Genomic DNA, 13,180 nt, shown 5'->3' on the forward strand with positions numbered 1-13,180 from the left:
CAAACAACCTGCTTGACTCAAACGGCATGGATATGAGCTTATTTTTGGATGCCAAGTCCACAGACCAAGCTTTCAGCTTCAATGCTCTTCTTGCAGATGTTGACAGCAACATGGTTCTGGCCCCCAGTTTAAAAGACTCTACTGCCACATCACTTAGGAAATCAGTGGCTAATTTAATTGGATACATGATACCCAAAAGGTCATCTCTTGCAGTACCCGCATCAGTGTCTTCCTCTAAAGCATTTAACCAATATTTTAGGGATCTTGATACTGAAATGGCTGCCAAGGAAGGTTTACAGACATTAGCTCCTGCCACATGAGATCTTCGCAGGGCACACTCTTCTCTTTTATCCAGGGCATCCTTCAAGGCTGATTCCTCTACTGAAATAGTTGTCCTTTAGGATAGCCTGGCCACTGAAGTATCCACTCTTGGTGGATCTTCCCACTCCACTACATCTGCAAACTCAAAGGGAAACATTTGCTTGAATCTTTTACTCGCCTCTGTTTTTTCCCCCAGATTTTTCCACTCCACCAGGAAAAACTGTTTAAGAGATTCATGAATAGGAAAACAAAACTGTTTTTTTCTGTAAAAAGGGGGAGACTTGTCTTGTCTGTACTCATTTGACTAGTAGACTATAGACATACTACTTTTCAGACCTCCTTGAGTAATCTTGGCATTTTTTCATTAAAAAGGAAATAAGAAAACGTCTTCCTTTTGTTTTATTGAAGACGATGCGGAATGTTCCGAAGAGGAAGCTAATTCCCCCACTTCCAAATCTCACTCGGACTCAATTTGAGATACAGTCTTATCAGAGATTTAGCCTTTTTGAAATTTTCAAAAGACCTTTCCAACACATCTTTAAACTGTAATATAAATTCTTCAGATTTATCAGGAGTAGGGCTGGTACATGAGCTACACATGGAAGCACTCCAGTCCTCAGGAAGAGGTTGCTTACAGCTGGAGCGGACATTATGCTTTGCTTTTCTTTTTCATTTGCCTTCAGACATCTAAATGAAGAAGGAAAAAAGGAAAGAAGGAAATGAATCACCTGATAAACTGTAACAAGTAAATCTCTGTAGCACTATGAGGTACCTTAGCAGCCTTAAGAAACAGACTGGCAGCCACAGCCACGGAACTGCAAGGGAGGCAATGATCAGAGGTTAATCTGGCAATAAATCCTTTCATGCCGGCAACTTACCCACCTCCTAGAAGAACCCAGACTCACAGCTGCCTTTTCTCGTGCAGACGCTGCCATACTCCTCTTGCAATGATGTCATCATCTAGTTGCTACACAGCACGCGTCACAATGAAGCTGCCTCATTCACCTCAGCGGCCTGCCAAGCCACAGCCTGCAGCCCCACCGTACCTGGCAGCCTGTTCCAGCTACAGGGAGACCCCTGGAGAACTCACCCTTGGATAGTTCTCTTTCTAGCCTTCAGACACCTAAGCATCTGGATCTCCGAACTTCTAGGTCAGCTCTCTGTACCAATGAATGCACAGGAAAAAAAAGAACACAACTGAGGAGGTGGGGAGGAAGGGAATATGTAAGTTCTCTATTAATTAGATTGCTTGTCTTTTTCCTGTGCTGCAGGGATGGAGCTGGGCTTAACTCAATAGGTATGTGCTGCCTGAAGGACTATGGAAAAGAACATTTTACCAAATGTAAACCAGATTTTTGACTGATTCTGTTTTTCAGTATTTTGTCAATAAAACATAATGGCATTCACAGACCTGATGTAGTCATTGGTCATTATATCAGGTCATGGGAATCCAGTTCATTGTGGGGTGGGAAGAATTCATTTTGAACAAAGTGGTCCAAGGAAACCACTTTTTACTCACTAAAAAGTTGCACACCAGTGAGAATCACATTGCTCCATTCATTTTCAATGAGGCTAAAAAATGTTTTCTCCACCCAGTTTTTTAACCTTTAATCTGTGTCCCCCATTGACCAACTGTGAACATTTAGGGACATTAGTGTTAACCGTGTGAGAATGGCAGCAGTTTAAATTTACCCATTAAAATCAATTAGATAAATGTGATTGGCTGTTAGAGGATCCATTTACTTTTTTTAAAACCTTGAATTATGATGCAAAGTTTGGGGGGCCAGGCTTACATAGCATCAGAATGGCGTAATTTTAAATTGAAATTAATAAAATTCAATAGGTGAAATAGGATTGGCTTTTGGTTGCTCCACCCACTTTTTCAAACTTAAAACTGCAGTCCCCCAGTGACCAACTGTGAAGAGTTGGCAAACTGTGAGAATGGAAGCAGGATCATTTTCCCCATTGAAAGTCAATAGGTAAAATCCGGTTGGCTGTTGGTGGCTCTGCCCATTTTTACTAACCTTAAACCTCAGTTACCTGATGACTAACTCTACAAAGTTTGGGAACCCTGATGTTAAACGTGTGACAATAGCATCAGTATAAATTGAAACCAATGAAAGTCTATAGGTAAATTCTGATTGGCTTTTGTTGGCTCCGCCTACTTTTCTAAAGTTAAAACAAACTGTGCAAACCCTGATGTTAAATGCGAGAGAATGGCGGCAAATAAGATTTCCCCACTAAAATCAATGTAAGTAATTTGCTGTTTGTAGCTCCATCCAATTTTCAGTGTCCAACTAATATTACCTTTTCATTTGGGTTGACCCATGTGATTCAGGTTTAGTGAGTGTGGCTGCAAAGTTCTAACTTTGGCAGCAGTTTTTGTTTCCCCATTAAAGTCAATGGGTGAAATTTGAGTGACTATTGCTAGCTCCTCACACTTTTTGGGCATCCATTCAGGGTGAAGCCATGATTATGTGATTCAATTTTCAAAGCTTTAAGAGTGGCAGCACTTTGCAAATCTTCCCTGTCAAAGTCAATGGAAAAATTGGGGTGTTTAGAGTGCCGCCCCAAAAAGACGGAGGCCAGGATCACTTAGGAAAGTACTAGCCACTTGTACCCCTAAAACTATAGTAGGAAAAGCTTTTAGAAATGGGGGGCTCTAAGAATAAAAAGAATTTGAAGAATAAGCTGAAGTCAAAGAACATCGGGGGTCATTTATAAAGTTTGCTCAGCGCATATTTATTGGCAAATGGTTGTATTGCCCATGTTTTATCCTGAATACGAAAATATTACTCTGCTGAGTCCGTCTTTCCAGTTTCTGCCAAAATTCACACAAATATTCACAAATGGCTCATTGTGAGGCTGTTGAGACTGAAAATAGTGTTGACTCCAACTTAAATTCGCAATTTGCAAAACTGTTTTGCAAATATTTTCTCCTCCACCAAAGTTGTGGCGTAATAAAAATGCAGAGTGCGCACATAGATATTCGCAATTTGCAACTTTTGCGATATATATAAAAATCTCTTATGGACATAGTGCAAAATCAAATTCACAATTCTGTTTGCACATTAAATAACTACTCTCATCCAGTGTTACAGATATAACTGTTAATGATGGGCGAATTTCTCCCATTTCACTTCGCCGAAATAGCAAAAAATTAGCGAAACCCGAATTTTGTTGCAGGCGTCAATTTTTTTTGATGCTGGCAACAATTTCGATGCCAGCGACAATTCTGACTCCAGCGGCAATGCCGTCTATTAATTGTCGGCAGCCTTGAAATTGTCACCGGCAAAAAAAAAAAAAAATTGGTTGTGAATTCGCGCCTGGCGAATATATTCACCCATCACTAATAACCATGCGCAGGGCAAATATATTCACTGTGAGAGTCATTCTGCCCTGCATGAAGATTATAAATGAGTCCTACTCTGTTGGTTTTTCAAAGCAACATATAACAATGTTCAAGTTCATGTCCTGAAAAAACTTGAATTGCCCGAATTGATTAGATTTTTGAATAAAAACCCTCAGATCCACCAAAAAACTTGAGCTTTGCCTAGGACAACTCTCCTTGACTGCTACATGACTTCGCCAGCTTTTAGATGGCAAATTTTTGAGTTATTTTCTTAATAAATATCAGCCGTTGACTTTAATACATTTGGAGCAAAGAAAATTGGCGAAAATGTCATTTTCTATGCCCATTGACTTTTCGCAATTTTTTTGCCGTTTCACAAATTTTTCGGCGTACTAAATGGGATAGATTCTCTCATCACTATTAATGTGATATATTATGATTGGCTCCCTTGGATATCACTCAGACTAATGAATAAGCATAACCTTCAGAATGTGCCTAGGTCAAAGGTTAACCATAAACATATGTGAGGTATATGGTACATAGGCTCCCTTATAAGGAAAGACACAATTTGATACATTTTTAACATTTTGTTATAATGTTTGTCTTAAAGGATAAGTTAACCCTTAAAATAAGTGGATGTAAAATTGATGAGGGGGCTATTCTAAGCACTTTTGTAATTTACATTCATAATTTTTTTTGTTTTGATTCCAAGATATTAAGGGATACATGTACTGTTAATAGGAATGAATTTTGTTACAACAGCGCCACCTGCTGGTCAGTTTCCCACCAGTCTGACCAGCAAGTAGTCAAGGAAGTTGTCAGGAGAAAGGAAGAGGCTGATGTTCTTCTGCTTAGGAAAGATTTGAGAAAGGTTTCTAATTGGTAATTGGTAATTGTCCCTTATTTCCCAGGCTGCACTGACTGAATGTGAAAGCAATGAAGGCAAAGTTTGCACTGCCTGTGTTACTAGAGAGACATCTCTGTGCTTCATAGTCTTGTACACAAAACAACTGCCCCAGGTCTGTGCTGCAGATAATATATCTCCCTGTCTGGGCTCTTATATTGTCATGTGTGTGCAGGGCCGCCATTAGAAATCACGGGGCTCCGTACAACAAAATTTATTGATGGTCAGGGCCCCCTGAAAAATTGGGGCCCCAAATTTTTTTTTTAAAAAAAACATTGGTGGCAGGGGCCTATAGAATATTAATTAATATTAAAAAAACAAAAAACAAACAAACTGGTGTTTAGTAGAATTGAACTCAACGCTTCAGAACTTCGCCTCCTTTCGTGACTTCGGGTTTTTTCGCAGGTACAGGACTTTAATTTCGTCTGTTTTCGTGACTTCGGGTCTCTTCACCACTTCAGGACTTCAATTTCGGCTGTTTTCGTGACTTCGGGTCTTTTCGCCGCTTCGGGACTTTGGCTTTTCAGCACTTCCGCATTCGGCAACCTGCAAAATGGCCGCACGGCTCGGGCGCTCATAAGGGGGGCCCGGCTCTTTCAAATATGCAGCACTGCCGGGCCCCCCTTCAGGCCCGGGACACTTGTCCCCCCTGTCCCCCCCTGATGGCGGCCCTGTGTGTGTGTGTCCCACTTCCTTCTACAGTTCCCATGATTGTTAGATTGCCAGTTCTGTGCTCAAGTCCATTTTTTAAACAAAAACAGTTTCAAAGTTCTTGAAATTGTCAATATTGTCTCACTTTAGACTGTTAGCTTATTTCATGAAGCCCAATAGATATATTGATTAGATAGTAGCACCAGCAGATATATATAATATGGAGTATAAGTAAAACCCAAACTATAGGTGATTGAGACATTGAGATGTTTCTAGGACATGATGACACTCTTGTGCATTCTATTCATGTAATGGTTTAAAGGGAAGATATTTGAGCTAAATAACCTTTCAGCTTTGCTCTGTGCCGAGATTCTACAATGAAGGATTTTATATTCTCATTGGAGTCCAGTCATATTGTGTTTCTTTAAATAAGGATTAATAGAGGCGATTGGGGGAATCACACTATAATTATTATTTGTGGTCTCTCCCGTGATGCATTTACTTACTGGAGTGTTACTAATATCTGTCCCAGAGCAACTGTTACAACTGGTACATTAGTGGGTACATTTCCCAGCAGCACCTTCGGCCCCTACTGTTAAGAAATGCATCAACTATTGTATTACATTTTCAGAGATTAAAGGGATACTGGAAAATCATGTTTTTTCCCCAAAACCCATCAGTTAATAGTGCTGCTCCAGCAGAATTCTGCACTGAAATCCATTTTTTAAAAGAGCAAACTGATTTCTTTACATTCAATTTTGAAATCTGACATGGGGCTAGACATATCGTCAGTTTCCCAGGTGCTTCAGTCATGTGACTTGTGCTCTGATAAACTTCAGTCACTCTTTACTGCTGTACTGCAAGTTATATCACCTCCCCCCCATTCCCCCCAACAGCCTATAAGCAGAACAATGGGAAGGTAACCAGATCCTTATAGATATGAGAACGGCACTCAACAAGAGTTAATTATTTGTTATGTAAACAGTGGAATCTAGAAATAAAAACTAAACCATTAAATACATGACAGAATCCCTTTAATTTACAGTATGCGAGTGAAAAGAAATTTACATATAAAGACTAAAAAAAACTACAACCTAGTGCAAAAGTAAATATTACTAAAATAGAAAATTGAAATAAATAATAATAATAAATAAAAACTATAGTTGAATGAGTAACCCACTCAGTATGTGGATGTTATTAAGGTTCTGATGATTGTAGGATTATATGTATAATGAAGTTATAGAAAGTTTTATTTTCATTCTAAATTTGACATTGACTTTACTCTATGGGCCTTATTATTCCAACCTCAGTAGGCCTTAGTAGATTTCTCCATAGACTCAGTGAGAGAGTAAATTGGCGCCTCTAGTAAATAAAAGGAGACAAGTTTAACACCTCCCAGTCAGTAGCCGGTGCCATTCTGATAGGAACAAACCAGGTCAGTACATTATTGCCAAATCCTCTGGGAAAAGTTTGATATGGAGAAATGTAGTCTTATGTATAGTACCAGGGGTTCTGGAGGAACGTTCTTTTGTTTCTACTATTTACTGTATTACTGTATGTGGCTGAAATGACAATAAAATCCACTTGACTTGACTTGATGTCTAGGGTTAGACTTGTAGGAATTTCTCTTACAATGTAGAGCAGGTTGGTCTGATGCTTCTTTTCTTGTAATTCCAACATATTTCTGCTTCTAATCTGCACTCAGTAGTGGGTGTATGTTTCTTTATTATTTTTTTTTCTAACAGCTCTTTATCTATTTAACACCGTACAGCAAGTTGACCTGTATTTAACTGTTGATCTGTGAGCTCCTCGGTCTAACTTCATTTCTCCTGCTGCAGCCAACGCACTCATGCTGTGAGACACTGACAGATTTGCCCTGGTCTAATTGGCTGATTCCAGCAATGCGCTACTGACACACAGCAGGGTTGGGTCGGCTGCAGCAGGAATAAAATGTTGAAGAGTAAAATCCTGTTCTGTACATCAATCAGCTCTTAACTTGTTCTGTGTTTCTGCTGCTGAATATTTTCCCTCTTCCCCAGGTCTGCTAATTCCAAATCATTTCTTTCCTCTCATCGGCCGTTCACTGCTCCTACTTCCCACTGTTCTCAGGTTCCTCACACTTCTATTAACTCTGGGTTTAATGGGAGGTTTCTTACAAGGGAGGCTTCATGGGCTAATGTTTTGGTTGAGCTCAGTCTGATCTTATAACCTGAGTCTGCACTAGATTTGCTCTGATATTTACACTGAAAGCTCTAATACACCCAGTTCTGCTGCCATTGCCATCTGAGCAGAGGACATTTCACTGGTCTCTCCAACATGGACCTGAACTCATCTGCCCCCCATCTGTCTGTGTCTTCTGATTAATTATGGAGTGTATGATAGATTTTTAGTTTGCCCTTTTACACCATAAACAGTGTCTCCATCATTTTATCTTCATGTTTGAATTTACTTTTTCTGGTATCTATTTCAGACATCTCCCTCTTATTTACACCGCATACATTTCCATACACACAAAGTTAATATCAGGCAGAGAAGGACGCGTTTCATGCACGTCTCTCCTGTCATAGACATCGCCCTGGACTTTTTGACCTTTTTAATGCAGAGCAAATAAACATCAACACTTTTCTTTATTGGAGAACTGCTGTCCATCGTTGGTTTAATGCATGCAGTTGGAGCTTGAGAGACACCAAGAAATGTGCAGTCTCTTCCCCAACAAGACATTGCGGCTGATCTTGGAGAGCTTCCATATTGCTCAATATATCTCCCTGCCTGTGCTCTTATGTTATCATGTGTGGGATCCACTTACTTCTACAGTTTCCATGATACACTGCATTTACTGTTAGATTGCTAGCAGTGTGCTCAAGCCTATAGTAAATTAAAAATATACATTTGCTATTACTATTATTATTGGACCAACTGCAAAGATGTGCCCTTGTCTCAAAAAAGATTAAATCCAACCAACCAATATCTCATAAACTGATCAGGGGAAGTGATGTTTAGGCACATTTATATTGTGAGCTCCACACTCCCTCTGACTTCGGTGTAGGGAAGCAATGATTGTCAGCTCTGTGCTCAGTGGTCAGTTTTAGGAGGATTTTTAAACATAATGTCTGGGGCCATCTGGGTAGAAACTGAGTCTTTTACTGAGCTTTTATATTTATAGTTTAAGTTCAAAGTAAAATGTTCCTTTAGATCTCTGCACTCCAGACATTTGTCTCTGTCTCTATCTCTGCTGTTAGATTGTTTCCACTCCAACAACTGTTTAGGACAATATGTATTAGCTATTAACATATTCCCCTCTGTCAATGAGCTGTTAGACTGTAAGCTTTCCTGGCAAGTGTGTATAATTGTCAGCTTTATGTTCCAAAATCTTAAGGCAATATCCCACCTCCACTATCACCTAAAACAAATCAGACGGTGCCATTGCTCTTAGATTGTGAGCTCCTATTCAAATTCACTTTTTAGGTTAAGTTAAACCATGTCAGGAAAATGTCCTGGTGTTGGCACCATCAGACTGTCAGCTCTGTGCCAAGTCTTGTGTGTGTTCTGCACTCCAGTTGTTTTCAATAATCATCTCTTTTTACTCTTCACTCTTTAAACCCTGTGTCAGTTTTCCAAGGGAAAAAGCATTCATTCTTTAGTTTCAATCATAAAGTATATATCAGTTAGTGTAACATATTCACAGAGTACCTGCGAGGAACTTGGAGTATTCTCATGGATTTAACCCTGATCCTTTTTTTTCAGGTTTTTATTTGTTTTGTCTTTTATATAGCACCAAGACAACATTTCAGTTTTTAAAACAACTTCGACCAAACTCCCATCCATAATTTTACCTTATTTATCAATAAAATAACTCGAAAACATAGTGGGAAAAGACAAGATAAAATTATGAAAAAATTCAAAACGTGTAATTTTTTGGATTATTGCCCAAAAACCAAAAATGTTACAAATTATAGTATAAAACCCAATGGCAGTTCAGGATATCTTCCAATTTCAAAAGGGACATCTGCCATTGACTTCTACATGAAGGTTTCAGATTAAGTATTTTTGGATTCTGACTTTTAGCAGCTTCCAGGTATAATAAATCTTAAAAAATGTGAGGGTTTTTTTTTACTAAAAAAAAGTTTTTTTTTTACTTTTAAAACTCACCAGAAAAATGTGGAATTTAGTAAATAACCCCAAAAATGTCTGGAGTGCAGAGATGTAAAGGAACATTTTACTTTGAGCATAAAATATACATTTTAAAAGCTCAGTCAGAGGCTCAGTTTCTGCCGAAATGGCCCTGGACATTGTCTTTTCAGATCTTCCATCTTGCTAATTAAATGGGCTTTCGAGGAGTGGAGACATCGTCTAAAGGGCACTAATCACATGGTTACACTCTTTACCGATCACAAGAATCTGTTGTAAAACCCCACACAGGCCAGGTGGGAATTGTTTTTTGCTTGCTTTCATTTTGTTATAACATATAGGCCTGGAGAAAAGAATGCCAAAGCAGATGCCCTTTCTAGAAGTTTTGTCTTCAGTCCAAGGGAAGAAGCTAAACTTGTGTCCATTGTTCCTAAGGAGGTGATTGTGGCAGCCCTGACCCCAGATCTGTTTTCCTCTTTGTCTAAAGCACAGGTCAATCCCACCCCCCCCCATGTGCCTTCTGGCCAACTATTTGTTCCAGAAAATCTTTGTGAGGCAGTTTTGGCCTTAGAAAAAGCTGTTTGCTTCTGCCTTGGTCATTGTGGTAGCCAACTTTGAAACAGGATGATGGTTATTATGTTGATTCATGCCAAGTTTGCCAATGTTCTAAACCTTCCAGGTCTTTACCTCAGGGGTTATAACAGTCACTTCATATTCCTGAAAAGCCATGGACCCATAGTAGAGTTACCTCCCTCCAGGGGGAATATGGTCATTTTGGTGGTAGTGGATAAGTTAGCAAAATGTCTCATTTTATTTCCCTTCCCACCCTCCCCTCTGAAAAGTCTCTTGCTGAATGCTTCCTATCTAATATATTTATGCTTCATGATGCCCTATTGAATATTGTTTCTAATAGAGGGGTTCAGTTTGTGTCTAGGTTTTGGGGGGCATTTTGTTTTCTCATGGGAACTGATTTATCTTTCTCATCTGCATACCATCCGCAGACCAACGGTCAGACAGAAAGAACAAATGGAGTGGAGTGTGGGACTTTGTCTGGCAGGGAGGCAGTGCCAGGATTGAACTGCCACAGGTCCCCCAGGTAGTGGGTCATTGTTATTTGAATGCATATTTACTTCTGCACTTTATTTTTATTATAAAGTTTTTATTGGTTATACAGCAATGTGTGTGTTTGAACGTTTTCCTAATAGAGCCACCCACAGGTGTATTTCCAGATCCCATTTGGTGGAGGCACTGCCATGAGAGGTAATTCCCAATACCCTTTCACCTTGCAAAGGGGACTCAGGACCTCCTGGTATATGGTAAAAATGTACAACCTTGGCCCGTGGGGTGTCAAAGAGGGTGTTACAGAATCTTACGCTGGAGACATTCTCCTTGTTTGGAGGTTTTAAACTCAACTTATTGAACTCCTCCATGCTCACTGGAAAATGTCTTGGGGATGAAGCCTACTGGCCATTAACTTCTCTGTGAGTAGCCATCTTTCACAAGAACAGTGTCACCATGTTTAAGATTAGGTTTGGCAGTTTGTCATTTACTTTATGGTTATAAAATGAAAATGTATTGCTTTTGTCATCTGTCCCAAAAGGTGTTTGTTTCTCCACTTACAGCTGTACAAGTCTTTGGTAGCAAACTCCTCAGAAAAAAAGCACTAATTGTCACAGATATCTTTAAAAAAGAGGTGTATCAGGTGTAAGGAAAAGGGATCTTATTGGTCATTTAAGTCCCCATCTCCTTTAATTGCACACACCAGTCTCCAGTGCTTGTATTTGGATACGGCTGGGCAGAATGCCACCCCTGAAATTCTGCCGCCCTAGTTCTAGGCCTCTGTGGCCTTGCCATAAATCTGGGCGTGATCATTTTCACTGAACCAGAAACATCTCAAGAAAATCCTGTTTTTCTATCTAACAAGGAAACAATGGGACATTTGTTGAATGTCTGCAATGAAAGCAATAGAGTTTTTGCAAAAATGAAGAATTCCTCCCAAAAGTTTATTGAGGTCAGGGCCAGTCAGGAGAACATCATTTAGGGAAACATCTTTGAACTTAGCACTCAAATCAAAGTACTCGAATCTGCCCTGGTTCCTTTGGCTGATACACAAAGTTCAACATGTTCAGTTACAGGTTGGAAATAAACTTCCCGTTTGACTGATGTTTGTTAAGATTCATTTATATTCAGAGCAAGGAATGTTGCCAACTAACTCAGTTCACTGTATATATAATTAATAGAAGTATTACAATGGTGATAAATAATACAGAGTGAAAAGATGTATTATTAGAAGCAAATACTTAACTGGAATTCAAATAGTAGAACTTTTAAAATTACATTTTACTTTATACTTTTTACTTTTTCCCTCCTAGGCAATGCAAATGAACAATGACTCAATGGTCTCTGAGATTTTCCTTTTGGGATTTCAGCATCTCAACGATTTCAAGTTCCCAATGTTTTCTTTGATTCTTTTGATTCACATATTGACCATCTATGGAAATGTCCTTGTCATAGCGTTGGTAACAATCAGCCATGGTCTTCAGTCTCCCATGTTCTTCTTTATCAGACAACTCTCCTTATCTGATCTCCTGGAGTCCATGGTTATTGTTCCCATCCTGCTCAAAACTGTCATGAATGAAGGAACTAAAATCTCCCTTATTGGCTGTATTGCACAACTTTATTTCTTTGGTATCTCTGAAGTTTTACAGTGTTTCCTTCTCACTGTGATGTCCTATGACAGATATCTGGCCATCTGTAATCCTCTGCGTTATTCTTCCCTAATGAACCACAAATTCTGTGTTAAATTAATTGTCATGTCATGGGTGATTTCCTTTAGTGTTACACCAGTTGTTGTAATTTCTGCAACTACACAAAAGTTTTGCAACCAAAATACGATCAACCATTTCTTCTGTGATTACTTTCCTCTTCTGGAACTTTCCTGCTCAGACACCTCCATGGCACGAATATTGCAAATAACAATGTCTATGCCTGTGATTCTGACCCCTTTAATACTGATCATTGTATCATATATGTGTATTGGCCATGAAATCCTGAAGATAGTGTCCAATACTGGAAGACAAAAAGCCTTCTCCACCTGCAGCTCCCACTTGGCCGTGGTCTCCATATTTTATGGGACTCTCATTGCTATTTATGTGGTTCCCCCCAGGAAAGACTCACAGACCATTAGCAAAGTTCTCTCTCTATTATACACAGTAGTGACTCCTTTTATCAACCCAATGATTTACAGCTTGAAAAGTGCAGATATGAAAAATGCCCTTAAAATATTATACAATAAAGAAAATTTTGTTAAATTTAAAGCAAAATCTTAACTATGTTTCAGTTCATTGTCAATAAAGCATAATGCCATTAGTAATTGTAATGATCTTATTTAATGTGCATTCTGTATATCCATGTTTCACAGTGAGAGCTGCCATACTATTGTCTGTGAGACTATTCATTTAAATGCCTAGATGGTTTTTCTGTCAGGTTTGTTCCTCCTGTCCAAAGGATATACAGGGATATCTGATAAATGACCTCTGAAATTCATAACAAAGATGTAATAATGGGATCAATATTGTATATTCTTATAAAACTACTAACAATGAAGAACATTTCCTTCTCCCTATTATACAGTAATTTCATTAATGAAACAGTTATTCCATGACTGGCCAGTCTACTGATACACATCGGGCCTATTAAACCTCAATTTTTTTTAGATTTATTACGCTCTAAAGCTGCTAAAAATTGGAATCTGAAAATACTCCGAATTTGTCAATATTATGTAGAAGTGAAGGGTATATGGTCCCTCTTTGGAACATGTCAGG

At 39.0% G+C, this 13,180-nt stretch overlaps 1 protein-coding gene across 1 annotated transcript; it reads left to right on the forward strand.

Moving 5' to 3' along the window:
* The first annotated feature begins 2,537 nt into the window (after window positions 1-2,537).
* Window positions 2,538-12,685, forward strand: LOC121402057 (olfactory receptor 1496-like). Its single transcript, XM_041587788.1, has 3 exons — window positions 2,538-2,572; window positions 9,698-9,848; window positions 11,729-12,685. Exons 1-3 carry the CDS (start codon window positions 2,538-2,540, stop codon window positions 12,683-12,685), a joined length of 1,143 nt encoding a protein of 380 aa, XP_041443722.1.
* Window positions 12,686-13,180: the final 495 nt, after the last annotated feature.

Source organism: Xenopus laevis, chromosome 3S (assembly GCF_017654675.1).
Source record: "Xenopus laevis strain J_2021 chromosome 3S, Xenopus_laevis_v10.1, whole genome shotgun sequence".
NCBI lineage: Eukaryota > Metazoa > Chordata > Amphibia > Anura > Pipidae > Xenopus > Xenopus laevis.

What these genes read in the sequence shown, in the direction of transcription:
- LOC121402057 (XM_041587788.1), top strand. Translation starts at nt 2,538, where the DNA reads ATGGCGGCAAATAAGATTTCCCCACTAAAATCAAT. An exon ending in ATTTCCCCACTAAAATCAAT is followed by an intron (nt 2,573 to 9,697) that starts GTAAGTAATTTG and finishes TATAACATATAG; the next exon opens with GCCTGGAGAAAAGAATGCCA. An exon ending in CCTCTTTGTCTAAAGCACAG is followed by an intron (nt 9,849 to 11,728) that starts GTCAATCCCACC and finishes TTTCCCTCCTAG; the next exon opens with GCAATGCAAATGAACAATGA.